Source organism: Castor canadensis, chromosome 16, assembly GCF_047511655.1.
Source record: "Castor canadensis chromosome 16, mCasCan1.hap1v2, whole genome shotgun sequence".
Taxonomy (NCBI): Eukaryota; Metazoa; Chordata; class Mammalia; order Rodentia; family Castoridae; genus Castor; species Castor canadensis.
Window position 1 is genome coordinate 59730853 of NC_133401.1, and position 27824 is coordinate 59758676.

The 27824-nt window shown below is 43.8% G+C and overlaps 1 protein-coding gene across 1 annotated transcript; it reads left to right on the plus strand.

Annotated features, from left to right (window-relative positions):
• The first annotated feature begins 4828 nt into the window (after positions 1–4828).
• LOC109674291 (proton-coupled amino acid transporter 3-like) lies at positions 4829–25142 on the plus strand. Its single transcript, XM_020151289.2, has 8 exons — positions 4829–4884; positions 7830–7925; positions 12676–12760; positions 13750–13968; positions 16479–16577; positions 16936–17102; positions 19516–19685; positions 24515–25142. Exons 1-8 carry the CDS (start codon positions 4832–4834, stop codon positions 24781–24783), a joined length of 1158 nt encoding a protein of 385 aa, XP_020006878.2. The 5' UTR covers positions 4829–4831; the 3' UTR covers positions 24784–25142.
• Positions 25143–27824: the final 2682 nt, after the last annotated feature.

The window sequence follows — 27824 nt, forward strand, 5'->3', positions numbered from 1 at the left end:
CACACACGTGTACACACACACACACGTAAAATGGGCAGCAGTGGTTGCCTCTAGGGAAGAAGTGGAAGACTGAGAGATACGGGAGAGACACTTATGCTTATAAGGATTTTTTGGTTGTTTGTGCTTTGTTTTGTTTAAAATGTGAGTTTCTTACTGTAAGTGTTACTACCTAGTTTCTTTCACAAGTATAATTAAATATAAATAATTACATTTTTAAGAATTCCTCTTATAGTGGTTTTCCTATTGAGATCATAGCATAGGTAGTCATAATTTTATTGAAACAATGATTATAATATTGAAAGTTTGGTGAAAGTATGGATAAGCATGCTGTAGAATACAATACAGCCATTAGGAATGACGGAGGAAATCTATGTGTACGGAAAACGTGTAGCACAGGGCTGGCAGAGTGGCTCAAGTGGTAGAGTGCCTGCTTAGCAATTGTGAGGCCCTGAGTTCAAACCCCAGTACTGCCAAGAGAAGAAGAAGAAGAAGAAGAAGGGCAAAGAAAACAAATTCTATGTACTTAGAAGCAAATGGGGTTGCCCAAAGGAATGCTAGCCATGATGAGTGACTGCTTTCAGTTGGTGGGATTTTGACATTTGCTTTTATAATGATAATGTGTTATGGTTCAAGGAAAACATATAAACTTATTTTTAATGTCTCATGGGAACTTCCAGTCTCATTTAGTCTCCAAGGCCCTGATGTGAAATGCCGTTAGCAAGGGTACAATGGGTGCTCCAAAATGTCTCACCTTTCCTGTGAGCTCTGGATCAAGTGAGGTAGATACTCTCCATCATAGGAAAAAAGTGAGATGGAGGGAGGAGGGCAGATGTGAGGAGAGATCACAACTTTTGGAGAAATTACTACTAAAGAATTGAGTTTTTGAGGGGGTGTTGACATGTTTGCCAATAATCACGATTAAAAAAAAAGTTGGGCCAGGTATAATAGTGCACATCTATAATCCCAGCTACTTAGGAAGTGGAGGATTGCTGTCCATGGCCAGCCTGGCAGAAGTGTGAGACCCTATCTGAAAACAAACTAAAGTGAAAAAGGACTGGGAATGTGGCTCAAGTTCAAACTCCAGATCCACAAGAAAAGAAATAAATGTTACCTCTTGGAAGTGAAGAAACAACAGGTGCCCCATTTTTAGGTGACTGGATTGAATTAACTGAGATGCAGGGTGTCACACAGGTGAAAGGGCCCACCTGCTCTGGTGACCCCGCCCTGCCCTAGGTCCACAGAAAAATACAGAAGCCTCTCATAGCCTTTGCTCCCTCCCTATTGGATGGGGCTCCCCAAGGCCTTCTTGCTTTTTCTTTGAACCTAGTGTAAATTAAGTCTCTGTGAGTACTGAAATCACGAGTACTATCTCTGCCAGACTCACTGTGTGACCTTGCTGCTCCCCTGGTGACCTTCAGGCAGTGGCAGAAGGGGGCCCCTGCCTCAGCCTGAGCCTTGGACTCTGTCTCCTATGGCCTCCTCAAGATTCCCTTTCATTTTGGGTAAAGGGGCTATTTTGCCCGCTTATCTATCACCCCAGCTCTGCTTCCTCCTAAAGGAGGGTTGCTAACACAGGTGATGATGAAGGTGAAGGTGATGGCGATGCTTACGTCTGTGAAGCACTTCGTGATTCCAAGATCCCTGATGTCATTGTCTCTTCAGGCTCTCTCAGCATCCCTGAGGCCTGGGCGGGGCAAGGATTACCCTCCTCTCCCTTCCTTTGGTGGATGAGGAAACAGGATGTAAGCAGCTCAGGGGTGTTCCAAAATAGTAAGTAAACACAGCAGGTTGATGGCAGAGCCAGAGCCAGAGCCAGAAGCAGCATCCGGGCTCCTGCCTCAGCTAAGTGCTCTTGCACTTCAAGCACTCAGTGCTGCTCGTCATTCAAGTTCCTTCTGGATTCGTTCCCACCCCTCCCCTCCGATCTATGTTAGGATGGGATCTGCTTGGACAGGAGCTGCCAGCACAGGTGTGAAAAAGCACCTAGAACTGTGGTACCTGGTGCCCTGCAGGGGCATAGTAAGTATTCTATATGCACAATAGCAAAGGCTAGTAAATTTTAAAGGCTATTCATAGCCAGAGTATAGCATGGCTGTGTTATGTAGCCAAGTGTGAAGAGCTTCATATATTTCAGTTATTTGAATGAGTTGGTGGAGTCATTGAGTGAAGGAGTGACCAAAAATCAGTAAATACTGCATATATGGTAAAAAGATTTTTAACTTTGTCTCCAGTTAAAAATGACCTGGTGCCAAAAAAACAAATCTATAAATCTGAGGCAATTATAAATTTCTCATCGTCCATCTAAATGTTTGACATGTCGTGGGTCTCAATAAATATTATTTGAGTGACTCAATCATGAAAGAAATAATTGGATGAATGAATAAACAGACTGGTACTAGGGCGTTCTCCAAATGATGGCAATTTTATTTGCTTTTTCTTTGGAGCCTACTTGTGTTGACTATCTCCCGGGCCACTGAACCAGCACTGCCCCTGGAGCAGATGTTTCAATTCAGTCCCTGGAACTGGGAGCTGCCCCAGACCCCACTCAGCTGGTTTTGTCCTCTTCCTAAAAGCAGTCACCAGAAGTTCTGGGCAGAAGCTGAGTCAGCTGCCCTTCCCTTTCCCTAACAGTGCCTTCTCGTCTCTCACCACAGGTTCACACAAACCTTGATCCATTTATTGAAAAGCAACATTGGCACGGGACTCCTGGGGCTTCCTCTGGCCATGAAAAATGCTGGCTTATTGGTAAGAGGTATCTGTTTGCCCACTGGGGAGCGGGTGATGGCTGCTGAGGCCTTTGCACGCTGTCAATGTGCTGTTGGGGTGGGGGAGGTTCTGCGGTGTGCCTGTCAATCCCCTGGAGCCAAGCTGAGCATCCCTGGAGGGGGCAGGCCTTGAGTCAGACCTCAGGATTTCATTTCACACACTAGCAGCCTGGGCACTGAAGCATTTGAGTACGTGACTGTGTTTCACACCACTTAGTGGTGTATGAGAAAGTGGCTTGGAAGCCAGAAGTTGAGTACACCTATAATCCCAACTACTCAGGAGGAAGGAGGACCGTAAGTTTGAGGCCAATCCAGGCAGAGTTAGCTAGACCCTATCCCAAAAACAAAATATAAAACCAAAAGGGGGTGTGGCTCAAGTGGTAGTGTGCTAGCCTAGCAAGTCCGAGGTCCTGAGTTCCATCTCCATTAGGGCCTCAGCCGATCCGCACACTCCCTTGTGCTAGGTTGCCTCTGTCCCTTGGCCAAGGCTGTCCCCTTGTTCTATTGACCACCTCTTTAAAACTGTACTGTTCCCTTCAAACATAAAAGCTGCCCTCGCCTTGTGTCTTTTGACAACTTATATCTGCCTTACCTGGAATTCTTAGCATGCTCATCAAGGTGAGACCTATTTGCTGTGTAACAGATCTGATGCTCTGAGGGCAAGTGCAGCCGACTTCCCTCTTCACCTCCCCACGGCCCCTGCTCCAGAGGCTGCACACAGGAAGCCCCACTCACATCTTAGTGGGGAACTGAGTTGACAGCAAATGTGTAAATCTCCTTTAGTAACAGGGAGCCACAGGGCCTTCTCTCTAGACCTAGTAAGTAGCCGCCGGGTCTAAAGGAAGCACAGCCAGACCTTTGCTGCCTCTGCTGTGAGTTCCGATCTGCAGTGGCTCCAGCCAGAGTGGGCTCCTCCTCTTGAAAAGGAGGATCTTGGTTCTGGATTGATGTCTGCAGAGAGTAAATGACCCTGTGGCTTCAGCCAGACTGTCCTTGCCAGCATGCAAGGTGCTTCTTAAGATCATGCTTTGTACTTTAATTTTTGCTCCCTGAGACTTGTTAGGTGATTTCTCTAACCTCCATCGCCCCCGACAATGCAGTTGAGAAGTGTTTACTGAGTACCTACTATGTGCATGTGTAAGCTCCAGGAATAAAGAAGTCCACAAGATGAGAAAGGCTCTACTGTAGGAAGACTGCACTCCAGTGGAGCCTCGTGATGCTCCCAGTCCCTTATTTGTTTCTTTGTGACAGATAATGTCATCTCAGGGCATATCTATAAAGGCAAGTGTCCAGAACAAAGGGAGGTGAGATCGTCCCTCTTCAAGCCCTTCTGATCCCACCTGGAAGAATATGATTAGTAATCAGCCTTGTTTTATTAAAAAGAACATTAACAAATTAGAACTTCAGAGCAGTGATCCTCAACTGGGGGTCATTTTTATACCAGCCTTACCCCCCAAAACGTTTACAATGTCTAGAAATAGTTTGGGTTGTTACGGCTTGGGGGAAGTCACTGACTCCTAATGGGGAGAGGCCTGGGTATCCTGCCCAGGGATCTGTTCAACCTCCCACAATGCACAGGACAGCTCCTTCCAACAAAGCATCTACCCCAAATTCTGTAGGGCCCCGGGGATAAACTGTACTAGAGAAAGGGCACCCGTTCTTAAAAAGAACACAGGTCTTCAAGGATCTTAGAGAACTGAGGACCAGTGTGTGTAAAAGGAATTAAATCCACCACAAAGGACTCTAGAAGGGTAGAATTGGAGTCAGACGAGGAAGGATGAGGGTTGTGGGAGAGGCAGTGAGCCCTCTGTCTCCAGCAGAATCCTAGCCATGGCTGGGCAGCCACTTTGCAGTGGTTCTAAGAAGGCCATTCACACACAGCATCTGGGGGCATGAGGACATTCCGACAGCGTCTCTTGCCCAAGAGCTGGCTTTATTCTGAGAGGAACCCCAACACCCAGACTGCACTGAGGCCCAGAACATGGTGTGATTTGTTTAGGACTCACCGTCCCCCTTTCCTCTCCCTCCAGGTGGGACCTGTCAGCCTGCTGGCCATCGGGGTCCTCATGGTGCACTGTATGGTCATCCTGCTGAAGTGCGCCCACCACCTCACTCAGAGGTCAGAGTCCTGCTTTTCCCTTCCCTACCAGCGGCCCCATCCCAGGACTGTTGGTTTTCCTTTGACCTTTGACCCAATAACTAGGCCACTTCTCAGGCCACCGTGGAGGAAGGTGGGAAAGGATCCAAAGCAGAGACTGTCTGTGCAGATCCCGCTCTGTTGTGAGTGAGCTGGAAGACCTGCTCAGGCCCCCTGTATCCTTCAGAGCCCAACCAACTCCCCTCACCTGGAGGCATCAAGAGTGACAAGGGACAAAAAGTACTCTGTGCACTACAGTGTACATGGGGGATCCTTAGACCTCCTTCCTTCCCTTTTCCCTCCCCACCTCCAGCCTCTCCCCAACCCAATCGAAACCCCTTATAGGACAAGTTAGTAAAAGTAAAAACCATAGTTAATGATGAAATGAGTGGCTTACAATGACTTCATTCATTAAAAGCACATATAGTTATCAAGATTTACATATTGAAACTTTAATGCAAAAACAATCCCAGCGGGAGAAGCTAAGTGCAGTGAAAACAAATAATGCTGAGATCCTCAGGACCCAGCTGCTCCACAGCACTCAAATCCAAACAGGTCCTCTGAGTACACAACAGCCTCCCAAGTGGAAGCAGGGTTGCACACACCTGCAATCCCAGCACTTCAGCTGAAGCAGGAGGATTGGGAGTCTGAGGCCAGCTGGGGTTATAGAGCAAGGCCTTGTCTCAAAAGAAAAAGTGTGGAAACAAAGATTATTAAATAAAACTCCTCATAAAGCCAAATCAGCAAAACCCAAATAGGTGTACCAAGAGTATCAGTCACACCACCTAACTCACAGAACACTTTTCTGCTCACAAAATGCTTTTGAAACCAAGTCTGGTGCCTGTTGCCTGTAATCCCAGCTACTCAGGGGGCAGAGATTGGGCAGATAGAGGCTTCAGGCCACCCTGGGCAAAAAGTTCAAGACCCCATCTAGGCCAATAAAATCTGGGTGTGGTGGCGCACCTGTCATCCCAGAAAGCAGGAAGCACAAATAGGGAGGTCGAGGTCCACAGCCAGAACATAAACTTGAGACCCTATTCAAAAAATTACTAAAGCAAAAAGGACTGGGAGTGTGCCTAGCAAACAAGAGGCCCTGGGTTCAAACCCCAGTACTGGGGGGAAAAGTCTTTTAAAAGCATTTGCTCACTCAACAGTTACATCGTAGAATTTTGCTATGCCAGGCTACCCTGCCAAGGGCCTGTGCACCATCTTTACTCCTTTCAGTAAACTCTTATGATGGGCACCATTCCCATTTTACAGATGAGTACAGTGAGGCTTGAGTGCCTTGTCCAGGGTCACATTAGCCAGGAAACCACAGAGCCAGTGTTTGCAGACCTGTTTGACTCCATTCTTAACCATTATGTTAATCTTTGCTTCTCACCATGGTGGCTGGGGTTGTCCTGTCCCTGGGTATCTGGACATTCGTGACTGCCTGACTGGTTCTTTGCTGCTGGCATCTCTTTCCTCCTTCTCTATGCAGAGATTTCTGAATGGTAGCCGAGGATCTGACTGTGGCCTTCAGAGAAGTTTTGGGAGGACTTCCAGGTCTTGTTTGGTTTTTTTTTTTAAGCCAATTGTTTAAAAATTTGGAGATATCTGATCAAAAAAAAATAATAATAATCTGCCTTTCCCTATTAGCAAGACAATCTGACACCTGGATCTCATCCAGGGCAGCCACTTCAAATATCCTCCCACAATGGGAGATGGGAGAGACGAATACAAATCCAGAAAACACAGAGCCACAGACCTTAGTTCCTTCTGTTCTTCTGCAGCTGAGCCCCAATCAACCCTTTAGAATGAGATGTTCTATGCTTCACCACTGTCCCCACTGCTACCCAACTTGTCACTCCGTGTATCACTGATACTTATCTCCACAGCTTTTTTTTTTTTTTTTTTTTTGGTGGCACTGGGGTTTGAACTCAGGTCCTCACACTTGCTAGGCAGGTGGTCTACAACTTGAGCTACTCTGCCAGCCCTGCTTTGTATTGGGTTTTTTCAAGATAGGGTCTCTCAAACTATTTCCCCTGGGCTGACTTTGAAACACAAAGGTCATTCTCCTGATCCCTGCCTCCCAAGTAGTGAGGATTACAGGTGTGTCTACCGGCTCCTGGCTGATGCCCATAGCTTTTCAATTTGCACCCCTCAGACTCACATATTTGCCAGTCCCATGCAATGTGATTGCAAATGTGATCCCAAGGAGCAAAAGTAAAAATAGAAGGACCACCCCTGTTTCCAACAGACCCCCAATTATCCATCTTCTACTGTCTATTCCCCCAAAGCCTAGCTTCCTAAGAAGTCTGGGTCTTTTCTTTGTCCTAGCAGCCCCATAATTAACACTGTATATCCTGGATCTTTGAAACTGATAGTTACTCCCTCCTGCTTCTGCCCAAACCAGTAAGATCCAACAGCAGGGCTGTCCCCACCCTAACAAAGGAAGAGGGACAAGGGAAGTGGGAGAGGCTGGAACTCACACATCTCATCGTACAAAGGAGCCCGACCTTTGTACAGGATCTCATCCAGGGCAGCCACTTTAAATATCCTCCCACAATGGGAGATGGAAAAGACGAATGCAAATCCAGAAAACACAGAGCCACTGGCTGGCCACCTCCTCTCTGCTTCTTCTCCACCTCCTTCTCTTCCTGACCATATCCCCTCTTTCCTGCTTTACAGACCTAAATCAATGCACATTAATTCCAAAAGGACAAGTCCACTTGAATATTTGTGCTTAAAAACATAACTGCAAAAGAAAAACAAGGAAAAAGGAATAAAAGGCAAACTCATGAAGATCGTATATAGTAAGATTACTAGGAAATTAACACAACGCCCCATGCTAACACACAAATATAGAATGCTGGTTCACTGCAGGAGTCAATTGTACCTTTAACAAAAACGTTTAGAGTTGCATATTGTTTGCTTCCTCCCCATAGACTGCAAAAGACGTTCATGAACTATGGAGAGGCCATGATGTACAGCCTGGAATCCTGCCCGAGCCCCTGGCTGAGGACCCATTCAATATGGGGATGGTAATGACCATAGATGTAGAAGTAACAGTGACTTCAGTGGCAATCATAATCCTCACCTGTCCTTCCTCTACTTCTTGCACAAATTTTAAATATGTTCTTTTCAGAAACTGTCAAGCAACACAGGGAATTCCCCAACCCATCTTTACCCAAGAGGTAGATATTGAAGTCTAGTTAGTAAATGTTCCTTTAGACTTTTCCTTTCTCTAACTGTACATCAATATAGGTGTGTGAATGAGCATATTTAATTTTCTTTATATTTTCCTAGACATTACTTAGAATCACTTGGGAACATTTGCTTTTTTTGTGAATAATATGTCTAATTTTTTTTCACATTGAAATATATTTTCATATTTTTAAGGCTCACTGTGCACCCCAGTGTGGCTGTACACCATAGTTCTGTTGGATCGTTCCCCTCATGGTGAATACTGAGGTTGTTCCCTTGCAAGATAAAAAGTTAATAGTGAAAGCTAGTTATGATGCCAGTGGTAGAGCACCTGCCTAGCAAGTGTGAGGTCCTGGGTTCAAACCCCAGTACTGCCACAAAAAGAAAAATATTAATGGTGTACAAAATGGTTTTCTGCTTTAGTGCCTCTGCTCTTCTCAACAACCCGTGAGGTAGGCAGGATGGGATTTTATTGCTCTGGAAAAATCACATAATTATCTGGATGCCAGTGGCTGTAATCGTAGCTACTCTGGAGGCAGAGATCAGGAGGATCATGGTTCAAAGCCAGTCCAGACAAATAGTTCAAGAGACCCTATCTTGAAAAAAAATCTATCACAAAATGGGCTGGTGGAGTGGCTCAAGGTGTAGGCTCTGAGCTCAAACCCCAGTACCAAAAAAAAATCACATGACTGAGGCATAGACCTGGACAGAGATCTGACCAAGCGCCTCACCGCTGCAACCTTTGCTGGCAAAGGTAGTGAGTCAACACTGTGACTGCCACATCCCAACCACAGCTGCTCTCTTGGGACTCCCAGTAGGTCATTGATCTCCCAATCAGGAGTCATTCTACTTATCAGACAGGTGAGGTCACGATCAATTTCTGATGACACCCTGAATTAATATTTAGGGCAGGAGTGGCCCTTAGAGATCACTGCATCCAGCCCGTTGGGATGGAGAATAATATAGCTCAGACAGGGTGACAAAGTTGCTCAGGCTCACACAGGAATTTACTATCATAGCAAGGACTGGAACCCAGGACATCTACTTCCCGCCCATGGGGCTCTGCTGTAGCATTTCTTTGGAGATCCTGTGATTAAAGAGTTGGGAAAATATTTTAGCTCAACCAGTAATTTGTGTTTTTAGTGGACTAAGGAGATATCCGGGGAGCTTGATTAAAAGCTCCATTATGGGTATGCAGCGATCATCAGTGGAGCCTCAAGCCATTAGGTGAAGACAGTGGGAAACTTTGAGAGGAAGAAGTCAGTGATGCCACCTGACCCCGTGTCATCTTAAGCTTAGCATCTTATCAGCTCGCGTTTAGGTGTGGGACAGCCAGACATGGTGTGTCTCATAATGGGGTACAATGCACCCCCTTGAAATATTCTTGCCAGATAAATAAATGAAAAAACTTTATCTAATCAAGCCACTGGATCTAATGTAAGTTTGCAGGAAGCACGGAGGTTAGCAGAACTAGATAAAGTCATGAGGAAGTCACCAACAAAATCTAGAATTTAGGGCATATTACAGGACAAATGATCTGATGGCTTCAGCAGCAATCAAAAAGTAAAATGTTGCAAGAAAAAAAGAAAACATGGTATGAAGAGAATACAGTAATTTGAAAAACAAGAGTTTTGCTGGCTGCCAGTGGCTCTTGCCTATAATACTAGCTACTCGGGAGGCTGAGATTGGGAGGCCAGCCTGGGCAAATAGTCCAAGAGACTCCAATCTCCAACATAACCAGAGCAAAATAGACTGGGTGTGGCTCAAGCAGTAAAGAGCCTGCTTTGCAGGTGCAGAGCATTGAGTTCAAACCCCAGTCCCATCAAAAAAAAAAAAAGAGTTTTAATAAAATGCAATGTGTTTGGAAACCAACTGCAAGAAAGGTATTTTGGGGCCCATTGGAGCCACCCGAATGTGGACTGAATATCAGATGATACAATTTATTGTTAGTTTGTTAGGAGTGGTAAGGTATGATGGTTACACTTCTAAGCCCTTATCTCTAAGAGCTGCATGCTGAAATATTTATGGATAAAATAGCTTGAGGTCTCTGGTTTGCTACAAATAGTCCAAGAATAAGTACGGGTCAAGGCAAAGAAGGGATAAGACAGAAGAAGCTTGGCAAAAGGTTAATAAGTATTGGAGCTGGATGGGTGCATGTCTTTGGAATCTCCATAATAAACACCAGAATTTTTTTTAATTTATTTATTTAGTAACAGAGTCTCATTGTGTTGTCCAGGCTCGCCTTGAACTCCTAGACTCAGTCTCCCAAGTAACTGAGACCACTAGTGAGCCCCACCACACCCAGCCCGAATCATCATTCTAAAGCTTCATGTGACGCCATCAGAGTTTGACACAACAGGCTGCTGTGAGACCAGGAATCTGTATTTTTAATGCCTGTGTTCACCAACAACTTGGTTGGTACTACAACCCAGTTTTGTGACACACAGATCTAGACTCGAGAATCTAAGTAAAGGAACATATTTTTTTCCTCTTAAAAAACAAATACATCTCAGTCAAGTATGGTGTTGCATGCCTATACATCTCAGCTACTCAGGAGACAGAGGCTGGAGGTTCACTGGTTCAAGGCCAGCCCAGGGCTGGAGGACGAGGCTCAAGTGGTAAAGAGCTGGCCTACATGTGCAGAGCCCTGGGTTCAATCCCCAGTTCTGCAAAAATAAATACATAAATAAGTAAAATAAATGCATCTCAAAAATTGAGATAATTTAAGGATCCGAAGGAATAATGACAATAATAGAATATAGTATATCAATTTTTTAAATAATTAAATTGAGTATTGGCATACCAAGAAAAAGGAAAGGAATACATCTGTCTTAAATGCCAGTAGTACATTGAGAAAAAACGTTAGGTAGAACTAGAGAGCCATCATTTCATTCTGGTGGATGAAAGAATTGCTCCAGACAGGATCCTTATAAACTTAAAGCTACTGGCTTGAGGGGACCAGGTTGCTCGTGCCGCCTCAGAGTTTCACCACCCCAATTACACAATGAAAACTGTACCATTACACTGGAGAGGTCTGGCAATCACCACCGCCATAGAACAACAGGACATCATGTGCCTCCCAGAGTGATGGGTCAGAGGCGCAAAATGGCACCTCCTTCCTTCCAAAAGTGCTACCCAAAACTCATTGTGAGGACACAATCATGCAGCATCCTCTAAGACAGTCGCCTGGCTCCTCAAAAAAAAAAAAATCCAATGTCATGAAAAAGAAGGTGGATGTAGAGAGATGAGACCTAGTCAAAGCCAGCCACGGCGGTGCAGCCTATCAGCGCAGCACTGGGGAGGCAGAGACAGGAGGGAGCCAGGTTCGAGGCCAGCCTAGGCTACATAATGAGACCCTGTCTCAAAAACCAGAGCAAGAGAAACAAAATACAAACCTTGAAAAAATTCTGACTAAAAAATATTGAAGTAAAACAAAGGCATCTGTAGAAGATATTTCAGAGAGAATTGGGATGTCTTACATAAGGACTACGTGTTTAAGAATATTAAAGTTCCTGATCCCCTTCCCCTATTGGCCTCCATCGCTTTAAAGTTTCTGCATTAGTTCCTTTGCATTGAGGACGTCAAATGCTTTCTTGTTTTTTGGGTGTTTTACCCATCCTCATATCTCTCTTGTGGACTCTCACTTTTATCTTGTGATCAAAGTTCAATCCCCTTGTTGTGTTTGCCCTTGATCTAATGGCCGCATATGAGGGAGAACATACAATTTTTCGTCTTCTGGGCCTGGCTAACCTCGCTCAGGATGATGTTCTCCATAGGAGAAGGGGACCAGGAACTAGAGAAAAGGTTAGTCCAAGAAGAATTAATTTAGAATGTAACACATATGTACAGGAAAGCAATGCGAGTCAACTCCCTGTATAGCTATCCTTATCTCAACTAGCAAAAACCCTTGGTCCTTCCTATTATTGCTTATACTCTCTCTTCAGCAAAATTAGAGATAAGGGCAAAACAGTTTCTGCTCAGAAGTGAGGGGGTTCAGGGGGAAGAAGAAGGGGGTGGAAGAAAGGGAGGGGGCAGGGGGAGTGACCCAATCATTGTATGCACATATGAATAAAAGAAAAAAAAAGAATATTAAAGTTGATTTTCTGGCTATCACAGGCTTAAGAGAAATTTAGAAGTGAAGTATGACATCTGTGAATGACTTTCAAATGATTCTGAAAAATGAGTGTGTGAGTGTGTGAATATGAACGGACATAATGCAATTCTGGACCAAAAAATGAAACACTGGCATATTTAAGCAGTATATGGACACTCACTATGCTTGAAATTTTTCCAAAATAAGAAAAATGTATGGAGATAATTTTCTTGAATCAACAGAAATAATTGCTTCCAAAAAAAAAAGTGCTGGAGGTATGGATCAAGTGGTGGAGACCTGAGTTCAAACCACAGTACTGCAAAAAAAAAAAATCCTATATTAAATTAAAACACATACACACATATTCTGGGGTAGGTTGCCTGCTATGCACAAGACCCTGGGTTCAATTCCCAGCACCATGAAAAACAAAAAATCTTAAAAATAACTTGGATGTTTGTTCTCTCCCTCTGTCTGCCTTTTCTCTTCTTTTCCAGGTACACAGTCAGCCTCTTATTAATCATCACCCAGCTCGGTTTCTGCAGTGTTTATTTCATGTTTATGGCAGACAATTTACAACAGGTTAGGAAGCCTCTTTTAGGCAGAGTGGGATAAAGCAGATCTCCTGCTGCTAGGGCCCCATTAACAGAAGCATAGCATTTGAGGCCTGCGAGGAGACAGCTTCATTTCTACTTCCAGATTAGGCCACCATTGGGAGTTCTCTCAGTCCTCCAAAAGGACAGTACAGAAGCCAAAGCAACTTAGTTTTTAGCCTGAGACGCTTTAGTGGGACTTACATTAGGCCTCACCAGCTGTCACGTAGACAATGTCTGACCAGCTACCACCCCTTGTAGCATCCCTTATACACATTACATGTCAGAGCCTCCTTTTCGGCTTTGTGGAATAGAAGAGCTTTGTTTCTGCATACTCAAACAGCCAGAAAGAGCCATGCAAGTATTATCAGTGGACTATTGGAGCAGAGATGGGGTTTTGCTCTATATCCAGGGCTTTCCAACTCTTAGAGGGCTACCACACTCTAAAGAGGATACGTTTGTGTAGCCAGCTTCCTTTCTCTGGTTGTATGAAAGAAAGTTCCATTTGGAGGGGAAGAAGAGGTTGGGCTAAATGACCATAGGACCCTTCAGTGAGGGATTTTATTATCTAAGCATTTCTGGTTGTCACAATCACAGGCACTACAGTTAACGTTGCCAGATTTGACAAATACAAAGTCATGACACCTGAGGGCCAGGTGTAGAGAGGCATGCCTGTAATCCCAGCTACTCAGAAGGTAGAGTTAGGAGGATCACAGTTCAAGGCCAGCCAAGGAAAAGTTAACGAGAAAACAAACTAAAAACAAAAAGACTGGGGGAATGGCTCAAGTGGTAAAGCACTTGCCTAGCAAGCAAGCAAAAAAAGATAGCTAAATCAAAATTTCAGATAAAAAGTGAGTAACATTTTTACTAGCAGTGTATCCCCTACAATGTTTGGGATATATTTATGCAAAAAAGTTGCCAGTTGATTATCTGAAATTCAAATATCTTTTGTCTTTAACCACCCTGCCTCTCGCTCAGATGGTGGAAGAGGCCCAAGTCATGTCTAAAACCTGCGAGCCCCGAGAGGTCCTGGTGCTGACTCCCATCCTAAACATCCGGTTCTACATGCTGATCATCCTGCCCTTCCTGGTGCTGCTGGTGCTCATCCAGAACCTCAAAGTGCTGTCCATCTTCTCCACACTGGCCAGCGTCACCACGCTGGGGAGCATGGCGCTTATCTTCAAGTACATCGTGCAGGTCTGTGCTGGAAACACGGAAGGGGGAGCAGGGCCTCAGAGACCCCGGGGAGGGCTATTATCATAGTGAGCAGGACAGGGTGAGCAAGTGATCCCCTGCTCTGTGCAACCCCTGCCAAGATGGCTTCTAAGAACACTTCTGCCCCACCAGCTCTAAAAGCTACTTGTCATTATTGACATCCTCCTCCTCCTCCTTGTCACCGTCATTGCCATGTTAGGTAACAGCAAGTCATTCAGCAATTCCTAGTTGTCGTTGTGTAAGGGGCTAGGAACTCGGTGGTAAGTGACAACACGTGGGTATGCAGCTAGATTAGTGTCTACTCTCATGGAGATTAGCAATGATTAAATGACCAACAAAAATTGCAACAGCAGTAGGTGGACCAAGGATTCATGGATGATAAAGAATTTGAGCTACACGGTGCCCCATGCCTCACCTATCTTAACTTGTGCATCTGGTCTTTGACTTGTATTAGTTTCCTTTTGCTGCTGTAACGAATGGCCACAAATCTAGTGGCTTTAAAAAATACACATTTATTGTACAGCACTAGAGGTCTTGTTGGACTAAACTCAAGGTGTCAGCAAAGCTACCTTCCTTTTGGGGAGACAGATTTGGATTTTTTTGGGGGGGTGTTAACTGGGGTTTGAACTCACTGCCTTATGCTTGCTAGGCAGGTGCTCTACCACGAGTCACTCCACCAGCCGCTTTTTATGTTGGGTATTTTCAAGATAGGGTCTCATGAGCTATTTGCCCTTGCTGGCTTTGAACCTCAATCCTCCTGATCTCTGCCTCCCAAGGAGCCAGGATTATAAGCATGAGCCACTGGCACCTGGCTGGAAATCTGTTTTTTACCTTTTCCAGCTTCCAGAGTCTGCCTGCATGCCTAGGCTTGTGGCCCCCCTCCATCTTCAAAGCCAGCAACGCCAGGTCAAGATTTTCTTAGGCTGTCCTTCTGGTCTCATCTTATTCTCTCTTCCACTTTTAAGGACTCTTGTTCTGCCCACATAACCCAAAATGATTTTCTTATTTTAAGATCAGCTGATTAACAACCTTAATTCAAGCTGAAAACTTAATTCTCTAGCCAATGTGGTGGCATATGCCTGTAATCCCAGCTCAGGTCAAGAGGCTGAGGCAGGAGGATCACAAATTTGAGCTCAGTCTGGGCTACATAGTGAAACCCTGACTCAAAAAAATCCTTAATTCTCCTTTGCCATGTGATATAACATATTCACAGGTTCCTAGGGTTAGGATTTGGGTAGCATCTTTAGGTAGCCATTATTGTAGTCACTACAGAAATCTGGTAAAATAATCACTCCAGCCAGGCACCAGTGGCTCACACCTGTAATCCGAGCTACGTGGGAGGCTGAGATCAGGAAGATAGTGGTTCAAAGCCAGCTCAGGCAAATAGTTCTTGAACCTCCCCCCATCTCCAAGATAACCAGAGCAAAATGGACTGGAGGTGTGGCTCAAGTGGTAGAGCACCTGCTTATAAGTCTGAAGTCCTGAGTTCAAACCCCAGTCCCACAAAAAAAAAATCACTCCACCTAGGTCATGACACTGCTGTATCAACTGTCAGACTTCATGGAGGAAGAAGTGGAGACCCTTAGGTGGCTGTGTCACCTGGGTCCTTATGGGGACTGTGTAGCTAACTTGTAGAGTAACCTTAGGCAACTCTTTTCTGTGCTGTGTCCTGCCTTCTCCCCATGTAAAGATAAGAGTGTTCTACATACCCAAAAGGAACACACTACCATGTCCATTGACTGACTAGTGGAACAACAAATATATGTATATCACAGAATATCATTTAGTCTTAAAAATAAATGACATCCTGGTAGATGCTACAACATGGATGAACCTCAAAGTCCTGAACCTGGGCTGGAGGTATGGCTCAAGCGGTAGAGCACCTGTTGGATGTTCAAGTATGAGGTGTTGAGTTGAATGCCTTATACCACAAAAAAAAAAAGAAAGAAAAAGAAACCCTAAAGCTAATTGAAATAGGCCAAGCACAAAAAAGACAATATTATACAATTCTACTTCTCTGAGGGACCTAGACTAGTCAAATTCCTAGACAGAATGTGAAATAGGGGATAGGGCTTCCTAGGAGGGTGGGAATGGGGAATTGTTTAATAGCTGCACTGGGGTTGATGAGAGGTTCTGGAGATGGATAGGAGTTTGGGTACATAACAATTTGAATGTGTTCAACATCACCCCAATGTTCATTTTAAGGAATTTAAGGCTGGTGGAGTGAGTCAAGCACTAAGAGTGCCTGCCTAGCAAGCATGAAGTCCTGAGTTCAAACCCCAGTGCCAAAAAACAGTAGCTAACTTTTATGTCATGTGCATTTTGCCACAATGAAAATACATAACTTTTTTAAAAGCTAAGAAGGAGTTGTTTGGTGCTCCCAACACTATGGTCTCTGTTGAGCTTGGGCATGACCCGGCTTCTGCCAGGCAATGATTTGCCACGACTTCACACCATGGCAAAGCCAATGTCCTTCCTGTGCTCTCTTTCAGGGGATTCCCTATCCCAGCAACCTGCCCCTGGTGGCAAGCTGGAAGACCTTCTTACTGTTCTTTGGTACAGCCATCTTCACATTTGAAGGCGTGAGTATGGTAAGATCAATGCCTTGAGTGGATGGTCCCCAGCAAGCTGTAGGTTGGCCAGTTGTGATTCCAGATGTCTATGGGAAGCACAGCCCATGGAGAGGTCCCTGGAAAGGGAAGTCAGCACACACAAACAGGGTGCCTCCTGCTCCATAGTCACCCAAAGTCTTAAGGAATGGAGGAGACTTTACCAGTCAGCCAAGGGCGTGGAGGGCAGTTCAGCGACAGAAAGATGGCAGCCTGTGGAGAGGCCCCTTCCCGACTCACCCCACCCAAAGAAGGACGGCTGTGCTGGGGGGACCTGTACTGTCACCCTGGGCCCCCTCTTTCTTCTCCCTTTGTTCTCCCAAATGCTCTTCTCTTCCAGGTTCTGCCTCTCAAAAACCAGATGAAGAATCCACAGCAGTTTTCCTTTGTTCTGTACCTGGGGATGTCCCTTGTCATCTTCCTCTACATCTGCCTGGGAACGCTGGGCTACATGAAGTTTGGGTCAGACACGAAGGCCAGCATCACCCTCAACTTGCCCAATTGCTGGTACGTCCCTGTTAGCCTTGGATGGTGGCAGGGAGAGGCATGGCATCTGAGCCTTAGCAATAAAGTTTAGCAGTTAGCATTAGGATTAATTTTAATAATAGATATTTAAATGTTTAATAATCCAGGCCCTATGCACTACCTCATTTAACTTCTTACAACAGCAGTAAGAATTAGCATCATTCTTGACAACTCCATTTAGTAGACATTTGAAGAGAGGCTGGAATTAAATTTCCAAGCTCACATTGTGTGTGAGAAGTTGAAACTTGAATCCAATCTGTCTGACCCTAAAGTGCAAAGATCCTAAAACAGAGATAATCTGGAAATGTTGAGGAAACAGAAATAAAACAACAAAAAGTATAACTCAAAGGTGGAGATGTAGCTCAGTGGTAGAGCACTTGCCTAGCATGTGTGAGGCCCTGGGTTCCATCCACAGCATCACACACACAAAAAAACTTAGGGTTAAAAGTTAAAATTAAAAAAAATAACTCAAAATAATCATCGGAGTCCCACAGATGGGCTGCTGCTCAAACCCACAATTCTAGAAATGACCCTCAGCTGTCATTGCCACGCCCTGCTGGAACGTGATTTGGGGTTCTTGCATTCAATTATCCGTTCCAGGAAACACTGGAAGCTGGCACATCGCATGCTTGCATCGAGTGTTACTGGATTGTAATAGCAGAGTTACATTGTGACTAAGCAATCAGTACAGCCAACAGTTTAGGAGCTAATGGGTTTTACATCCTGGTTCTTATGTGACCTTGGGTGAACCTTCTAACCTTGTAGACCTCATTTGCACCCTCTAGAAAATAAGGATAATCCTAATCCCTGTTTGTATCAATCAGATAGACTATGTCATGCTCCAGTAATAAACAGTCTCAATGTCTGTGCATAAATGCTTAATTCTCTGGTCACATCTCCTGTCTATTATGGCATGGCTGAGGCTCAAAGTGATGGAACAGCCAATCTCCTGGTGGTTTGTTGCCATGACAGCGAGCACAATGAATCACACCCTCCTTATGACATTGGCACAGCTTCAGCGGGAAGGGGCATCCTCCACACATGCTTACTCCCTCTGGGTAATCAGGGTGCAGGGAAGTGTCTGGAAGTCTTTGGTGAGTAGCACAAATGACTACCACACTCCTTCAGGAGAGGTTGCCAGGAGTCATTGCTTACAAAGCAATAATGCTTACAAAGTCCTCAGCAGGTACAAAGCCCTCATGGAGTGTTAGCAATCATCATTCCATGTGTCCCCACAACCCTGGACTTTCTGGGGAGAGGAGAGTGATGGAACATTCACTTCCTACAAAATTAGAGCTGTAAAATGGAAAAGATGTCAGCCACCCCACCTCCTCACTGTGCCCTAGTAATGACTAGATGAGATAATTAATGTGGAATTTCTTGCCTTATTTTCCACAAGTAAGACATCATTCCAACACTCGCCCTCGTGGGCAGGGCTCTTCCATCCTAGGACAGCAGCTGGAAAACCTGCTCATGTACCTGTCACCAGGAACCTGCTGGTCATCTAGTTCTGCAAGGGACTCTTAAGCATATGTCCTTTCCCAATAAGAAAAACAGCAACAGGTCAAGGAAAGAAAGGGACAAGAACGTGAGCAAATGGTTCATGGGCAAATAAAAAACAGCCATTGAAAGGGTGCTCCAGACATAGAATAGAAATGGCAGTTTAAAAAATGTAACCCTTTCACACAGTATTGACAAGATGGGACTCACATCTTGTCAGGATGACAAATGGGTAATATGTCAATAGCTATCAAAACTGAAGACAACATAGACTCTCAGCCAGCAGTTTTACCTCTGGATCTGTATATCATATGTGCATAGGTATGTGTACACAGATACTCTTTGCAGAGTTTTACATCCATTAATTGGAGCCTTGTTTAAAATATTACAGTCCAGCCATGCAAGAAGAATACCACACAGCTTTTAAATACAAGGAACAGATCTATGTGTACTAGCAGGGAGCAATCTCCAAGAAATATTTGATGGGGGAAAAAATGGAATCAACGATGTGCAGAGAGATGCCACTGTGCCTGTGTGTGCATGCATGCGTGTGTGCCTACACTCTGCATAAGCTCGTATATACACAGAGTAGTTCTGGAGAACCACTGAGTGGAAAGGGGACTGGAGACCAGGAATCAAGGGTGGGGAAGAGACTCTTCACTGTATGACTTTTGTACCATGAATTTCACCTATGCAAATGTGAACTTTTAAAAAAAATTCAAAGAAGATAAAACCTAGGTTCCTGAGCCACAGGCCTGTTGCATCAGAGTGGGCTTTAATGAGCTTCCCGTGTGCCCCCAAAGCCCATCTGAGTCATTGGACATTAGCCAGTGCTGTAACTCAGGAACAAGTGTCAGCCTCTGAACAACGCGTCCTTTCGATGGTCTGTGTGCAGGTTGTACCAGTCGGTCAAGCTGATGTACTCAGTTGGCATCTTCTTCACCTACGCCCTCCAGTTCCACGTCCCAGCTGAGATCATCATCCCAATTGCCATCTCCCAGGTGTCAGAGAACTGGGCTCTGTTCACAGACCTGTCTGCCCGCACGGCCTTAGTCTGTCTGACCTGTAAGTAGGAAGAAGGGCACTGTTTGCCCAAAACGCTGTGGCAGAGAGCCACATGTGTGCCTATCCCAGCCTCGTGGGCTCTGCCCCTTACTTCTTTGTGACCTAGGGCAAGACACTTCACCTCCGTTGATTGCGCCTTTCCACCTGAAAAGTGGGCTTAAAACACTGTCACATAGTGAAAGTTCCCCTCACCCACTGCTACACACAGAAAGTTAACATTGGTTGACTCACAGAAGGCAGCATCGCTCCTGCAGTAGCTCCCCTGTGCCTCCCGTGTACCAGGAATATATATCTACTGCTCATGCCAGCCCAGCAAGGTAACCAACTGAAGAAGTCACAGCCCAGAGACATTAAGTCACATGCCCACATCAGCGTTGGTAACAGACTTGCGGTTTGAGCACAGAATGGGTAGCACCAAAACTTGTTTCCACTGTGCTACAGTCTTTCTATTATAAGTTATGGTCAGGTCCTCTGTCATAAAGTCAGGTTCCATTGTAGGGAAAACCAAAAGGGCAGATTTATTAACGACTTGGGATCATTTTGGGAACACTCTCCTCCCTCTCTCTTTTCATTCATTCACCCATTTGTCCCTAGTAGGCTCTGCTATAGGTGTGTAGGGAATAAGAGGGTTAGAAAATATGCCCCGGAGGAAGGAGCACAAGAAATGGGGATGCTTCACTGAAAACTGTTAAACAATACAAGATGGGGGGAAAGGGCAAGGAAGTGCAGTAAGGGGGTTTACACTGACAGACACCTAAACAACAAAGGACAAGAATGAAAAACAGGTCATGCTAAGAGGAAGACACTAATGGGAGGGGGAGGGTAAAAGAAGGAAGTTAAGAAAGTGAATATGGTTGGTGTACTTTCTATGGAAAAGTGAATACAAGAATTTGTATAGTTACACTCACTATAAGAGGAGGACTAAGGTAGCAAGGAGAAGAATAGAGGGGATGAACCAATTTGGAATACAATACATATAAACATGGAAATGTCATAATGAAAATCTCTATATAGATATCTTAAACAAAAATGTCAGATTTTTTTCTTCAAGAACAGAGAACAGGAAGGTATAACAGGTCCTGTTTGGGGAGTGGTGCCAGAGGGAGGGGAGGATACAAGGAAAGGGTGTAGGAAGTGAATGTGGTCGACATACTATGTGCTCATGTGTGAAAATGGAAAAATGAGACTGTTGAAACTATTCAGGAATGGGAGAAAGAGAGGTAAAGGAGAAAGGTGGAGGGGGTGAATTGAACTAAGATATATTGTAAACACTTAAAAGTCACAACATACCCCCAGTACAACTATAAAATGATAATAAAAATTTTAAAAAACAAGAAAGAAACAAAAAAGAGTAATAGAGGAATGAATTTGATCAAAGTATATGATATGCATGTGTGGAAATATCACAATGAAACCCCTTGTACAATTAATTCACTCTAATGAAAAAGAAAAGCTAAAAAACAATGTGCTTAGAGAATCAAAGGCTTGAGGAATTTCTGTATTTGTCCTTGAACACCTGTGAGATTGTTGCACAAAGAGAGCAAATTTAGTCTTAAAATGCTGCAAGAGTCAGCTTAAACTGAGTAACTCTTGGAGCTGTCCAGCAGAGGCAGTGCTATCAGATGAGGGCTTTCAAGTTCTACCCACAGACACAGCACTCCTGCTCTGGGTAAGGTGTTGAAGTTTCCTGTTCTGTGCCAAGACATTAGGAACCTGTAAATGTACTACTCTGAAATCATTCCCACTGGGAAGAGTGTCTGCTGAATAGGCTGGGCCTCTCAGAATCAGGGAAAGTATGGCTCAAGGCAGCTGACCATCTAATGACATGTCCTGCTGAATGACCACTTCCTCTTCCTTTGTTCATCCATCAAGTCTGTTTCATTTGTTTAACAGTCACTTGCTGAGCGCCTCCTTCATGGCTGACGTTGTGCTAGGTGCTAGGGAGACGATAATGAATGCTAAAAGGGCTCCTGCCCTCACAGGGTTTGTAACTGAGAGGCAAGTATGTGCAAGGAAATCATGCCAGCAAGCTGTGATGAATGCTAAGGTAGGTCCATGATGGACACCATGTGACACTTAGATTGTAAGTAGAAGGGACCCTCCACCACAGGCAGTCCTTTCCAGGGGAGGGAGATTTGGGGTAAGACCAAGGAGAGGAAGGAGGTAGACGGAGGAGTGGAGAGTGTGCTGTGTGCAGGGAGTGGGTTGTGTACATCCAGAGGCAAGTTTCCCAACACCATTTGTTGAGGTAGTCTTTTCTCCAACATGTTTTTGGACTCTGTCAAAAATCAACTGGCTATAATTGTGTGGGCTTGTTTCTGGATTTTCTATTCTATTTCATTGGTATATGTGTCTGTTTTTGTGCCAGTGTGACTTATGACCGACTAGTGCTGCTATAAGCATGGGTGTGTGTTTCTACTGTGTGCAGACTTGCATTCCTTCGAGTACATGCCCAGGAATGAAATTGTTGGTCATCTGGTTAGTTCTATTTTTAGTTTCATTACTATGACTCTGTAGTATAATTTGAAGTCAGGTATTGTGATACCTCCATTGTTGTTCTTTTTGCTCAGGATTGCTTTGGCTATTTGGGGTCTTTTGTGCTTCCATACGAATTTTAGAATTGATTTTTCTATTTCTGTGACAAAAAAAAAGAAATTGGAATTTTGATGGGGATTTCATTGACTTTGAAGATTATCATTTTTGCTAGTATAACCCTTTTCATAATATTAATTGTACTGATCCATGAACATGAGAGGTCTTTCAATTTTCTAGTGTCTAATTTCTTTCTTCAGGGTTTTATACTTTCCATTGTAGAGGCCTTTTACCTCCTTTGTTGGGTTTATTCCCAGGTATTTAATTTTTTGAGGATATTGTGAATGAGATTAATTTCCTGATTTCTTTCTCAGTCTTTTCATTATAGAAAAACTACTGATTTTGTGTTACTTTTGCATCCTGCTACTTTGCCAAAAATCTTCATCATATCTAACAAGATCTTTTTGGTGGAATCTTTAGGGTCCTTTGAGTATAGGATGTTATCATCCATCTTCTCTGTCCCTTTGTTGTGGGAAATGACGAGGGAAACAAAGTCACCAAGACCAGTTTCACAGGAAGCAGGGAGTTTATTACACTAGTGGACTCAGGGGAGATACTTTCTCAAAGCCCTGAGCCCAGCTCTGTGTCAGGAGCTGGGTTACCTATTTACAGAGTTTATCCCCCAACTCCCTACAGAATGTGGTCACAGTTACAGGAAACACTGCAGAGCTAGCTGGAGGCTTGTAACTTTGCAGAGCTAGCAGAAAGCTGCTTGTAGACTCAGAGTGGGGAAACGAAGGTCAATACCAGACACAGTAAATCCCAGGAAAATAGCCAAGCTGGCCCCAACACCTTCAGTGTGAGCTCTCTAGAGAACAGATGCTGATTTTCTCCGTAGTAACTCTGGTAGACAACTTATCAAACATCTGATGAAGGAAAGCCATGGACAAGGACCATTTAATCGAGAATGACAGTCCCCAACTGTGAGATTCTATAAGTCATTCTCATGCTCTCTTGGATTTGTTGGAGCAATTTTCAGAAAGAAGTGATGATTCTTCCAAGCCAGAGTGGGGAGTCTAGCTCAGTGATAAAGCCCTTGCCTACCATGTGTGAAGCCCTGGGTTTGATACCCATCACTGCAAAGAAAAGAAAAATGTAACAATCTGATATGGAGGCTTTCCACAACAAATTTCCTCTAATTTGTTCATAGAAAAATCACGATTGCATGAAATTAAATCATATGAATTGTCTATTTAGCCATTCAAATGTTATCGAAAGTCTCTTGTAAAATTCATGCTACATGTTTATTGTACCATAGAGAGGGAATGTTTGTAGAAAAGGAGATGGAGCCTGGACACCCTAATGCTCTCTCATGTTTTGTGTCTTGGTAAATTATCAGAATCCTTTTAGGGCCAGCCATGGTGTCACATGCATATAATCCCAGCACTCTGGGAGGTAGAGGCAGGACATTGTGAGTTCCAGGCCAGTCTGGGCTATGTAGTAATACCCTGTGTGAAAAATAAAATAAGAAGAAGAAAAGAAAAAGAAGCCTTTTTATAGATACAAAAGTAAGTGTTTGGGATTTGGACAGCAACAGAACCTCTCTTTTTTCCATCCTTGCTTCTAGACAGAAGCTGTATTATGTAAATAGGACAGTTTGTGGGTAAGAGTCAAGAACTTATTGAGCACTTACTGTGTGCCAGATTCTTCCATGTGCCTGAGAGGCAGCATTGTAGCATGGAAAGAACCTTAGATATAGCAAGTGAGCTTGTAACTCAACTCAGTGTGACCTTTGGCCCTCTTGGGTTCTAGACTTCCCCATTGAAAATGAGGAGTTTCCAACAGGTACACAGTAGAGGAGAACTTCCAATAAAGATTACATATGAGCCAGTCACTGGTGGCTCACGCCTGTAATCCTAGCTACTCAGGAGGCAGAGATCAGGATGATCACAATTCCAAGCCAGACTAGGCAAATAGTTCTCAAGGTCCTATTTCAAAAAGACCCATCTCAAAAAAAAAGGGGGGCTGGTGGAGTGGCTCAAGTGGTAAGAGCACCTGCCTAGCAAGTGTGAGGTCTTGAGTTCAAACCCCAGTACTGCCCCACCCAGAAAAAGATTTTGTGTGAAAAAAAATAGGTAAAATACAAAAGGTGAGAAGAGCATTGGGAGTCCAGTGGTAGGGTGCCTGTCTCTCTCCTCTCCAAAACGGTGTGTCAGGGATCTGTGGAATTCTTGGCTCCACAGCAATCTTTGTTACTAATTATATTTGGTATTTCTCCATTTTCCCTCTCTCTGCAGGCATCCTGGCCATCCTCATCCCCCGCCTGGACCTGGTCATCTCCCTGGTGGGCTCCGTGAGCAGCAGCGCCCTGGCCCTCATCGTCCCACCCCTGCTGGAGATCAGCACCTTTTACTCCGAGGACATGAGCACCCTCACCATCGCCAAGGACATTGTGATCAGCATCCTGGGCCTCCTGGGGTGTATATTTGGGACATACCAAGCCCTCTATGAGTTGACCCAACCTGTCAACCATTCCCTGGTCAACTCTACAGGTGTCTATTCATAATTATCTATTTATATTTTAATAGAGCTTCTCTCCTCCTCCCTGATTGGTTCCCATGTGGATGTTATATACATTCATCAAATCCCAACATCTCTATATTAATTCATGGGTTTCTTTATCTTTCCAAGAGGAATGTAGGTGACACAGCTGCACTTTTTTTCTTTTTTTGGTTTTGGCTTTCTTTGGCAGTCTTTTATACGTCTGAACCCAGATCACATTCAACCATTTGTACCATCAGCCTCAGTTAGTGGAAAGGAGAGCCATTACACTCCTGATGTCTCTGAGAAGGAAGCTAAGCACAAATGCAAGATAAATTGTTTTCTCTATACTGCAGACACTGCCCTTGGAGCATCAGATTTAGAAAAGTGCATACTGGGGAAAGAGAATGTTCTAGACTCGTGGAAGGGTCACAGGCAGAGCAGTAACAGAACTTAGCAATGACTGTGTCCAGCTACTGGGATCTTGGGCAGCTTCCTTCTCCTCCCCTCAGTTTTGGTTTTGGGGTCTGGGAAATGAAGGGCTGGACTAGTTGATGATGATTAAAGGCCCTTTCAACATTCTGAAAGTGAAAAAATGATGATTTCTCCTCCAAACACACGTGCGAAAATCGTTTCCCATCAGCTCATTAGTCTGCGGCCCTGGAGATATTCAAGAATTAGAGATAAAAGCAAACTTTCACAACACGTCTGTCTTTCAGCAAAACTTACATCCCTGTTAATGCCTCAAGGTGCAACTTCCCTACCCAGAAGTCTATCTTCCTTCCTTCCTTCCATTTTTCCTTTTTCTATTTTCCTTTTCTCATATCTTAGAGCCAACTTAGGCTGATGGGGACGAGCAGTTCCTGTGGGGAAAAGGATTAACCATCTGCAAGGACCATTGTCCTGCTTTTAAAAATGATATTTAGTTTGGGAAGGAGTTTGAAAAGAGTCTCATACTCTGTAAATGGGAAGGTAGGTCCTGGTTTCTTCAAAGACAAGGCATAAGGATGACACGCCGTCTTCAAATACGTAAGGATAATACATTAAGTCTTCAAATATGTAGCAACAGCTCTCAATTTCATTTCAGGGAACTTATTCCAAGATCTTTTTGTGTTTGCAAAGATTACTGCAAAAGGAGAATATACCGTGATTGAAATAGTAAAAAAGTTAGAAATACACATCCCACATTAAATAAAATGATTAATCCAGAAAAGCTATAATGTCCCCAAACACTGCAAAGTGTAAACTATTGATATGTAAATATGTTTATGATTTATCTTTGGTAAATGCTGATTAAAAACATGTGAAACAAAACTAGACAATGACCTTATAAGGAAATAAAGCTACTAGTCAAGATCCTTCATGAACACAGATTTCAAAATTCTAAGCAATATTTTAGCATATCAAGCCCATCAATGTATTAAAAAGATAATGCATCATGATTAAGTGGAGTGTATCCCAGTACCTTGAGAAATAATTAAAAGGACTGAGGATGGAGCTCAGTGGTAGAGCACTTACCTGCAAGGCACAAGACCCTGAGCCCAGTGCCCAGCACTACAAGAAAACAAAGTGAAATAACAAAACAAATTTCTCTGACATGTAGCTAAAAAGCAACATAATTTCCCATTTTAGCAAGCTAAAAATGAAAAGCATATGATCATCTCAATTGACATAGAAAATCATTTGGCAAAATCTAACATCTAGTCCTAGCATAAAACTTTCAGCAACTCTGAAAGAAGGGAACTTCTTCACATGCAAACAACACCTGTGAGGCATCTACAGCTCACATCACACTTGATAGGTGCTGGTTTGAATATGGTTTATGCCTCCAAGGGTTCATGCATGGACCAAGGCAGCAATACTGAAAGGTGGTGGAACCTTTAAGAGGTGGGGCCAAGTGAGAGGTGTTTAAGTCACTGGGGGCACCGCCTTGGAAGGGAATGCTGCTGGCCTAGAGTGAGTTCTCCCAAGAGCAAGTTGGGAGACCCCTGAGTCCTCTGGCTTCCTGTTTCAAGATGATTCCTTCCTGCTAACCTGTGCTCCTGCCATTGCTATCAGCCAGAGGCGATGTAGCAAAAGGTGATGTAGCTTGCCAGAATCTGTGCCCTGTTCTTGAGACTTTGAGCTAAATAATCCAAAACTTTGAGCTAAATAATTCTCTTTTATTTATAAAGTTAGCCTGTCTCAGGTGCTTTGTTATAGCAACAAAAGGCTAACTAATAATAGGGAAAGACTGCATATTCTCATCTAAGATTAAAAACAAAACAGCGAGTCACAATGAGTGGCTCAAGTGGTAAAGCACTAACCTAGCAAGCATAAGGCCCTTATTTCAAACCCTAATACCACCAAAAAAATTTTTTTCAAAACACTTCCATTTGAAATTGTACCAGAAATTAGACAAGAAACAGGAAGTGAAAGGTGTCAGGGTTGCGAATGGAGAAGTAAAACTGTGTTTAAAGACACGATCATTCATTTAGAAAAGTCAGTGGAATCTATGTAGAGGCTACCATGCAACCTCAGGGTATGGATTCAGACACGAAAGTCAACTGCATTTCTACACAGTAGCTGCCATTCGCAACAGCATCAAACTACAATCATTGAGAATAAATCTTATGAAAGACTATTCAGGTATAGCTTAGAGACCCTGCAGGCTAGATTCCAGATGACTACAAAAAAGTGAATATTGCAACAAAGCAAGTCACACATTTTTTTTTCTTTTGGTTTTCTAGTGCATATAAAAGCTATGTTACTATAATGTATATTAAGGGTACAATAGCATTGTATCTAAAAAAACAATGAGCATACCTTAGTTTTAAAATATTTTATCGCTGCTAGCTATTCAGTAAATAGATATAGGATAATCACAATTTAAGACCTGCCTGTGCAAAAAGTTTGATCCTCTGTCAAAGAACAATCTGGGCATGCTGGTGCATATCTATAATATCAGCTACATGGGAGGTGGAGATGGGAGGATAAAAATCTAAGACTGGACCCAAGCAAAAAGCACAAGACTCTATCTGAAAAATAAACTAAAAGCAAAAAGGACTGGGGCATGGCTCAAGTAGG

What these genes read in the sequence shown, in the direction of transcription:
- LOC109674291 (XM_020151289.2), top strand. Translation starts at nt 4,832, where the DNA reads ATGGTGCACTGTATGGTCATCCTGCTGAAGTGCGCCCACCACCTCACT. An exon ending in TCTTCAAGTACATCGTGCAG is followed by an intron (nt 13,969 to 16,478) that starts GTCTGTGCTGGA and finishes GCTCTCTTTCAG; the next exon opens with GGGATTCCCTATCCCAGCAA. An exon ending in CTCAACTTGCCCAATTGCTG is followed by an intron (nt 17,103 to 19,515) that starts GTACGTCCCTGT and finishes GTCTGTGTGCAG; the next exon opens with GTTGTACCAGTCGGTCAAGC.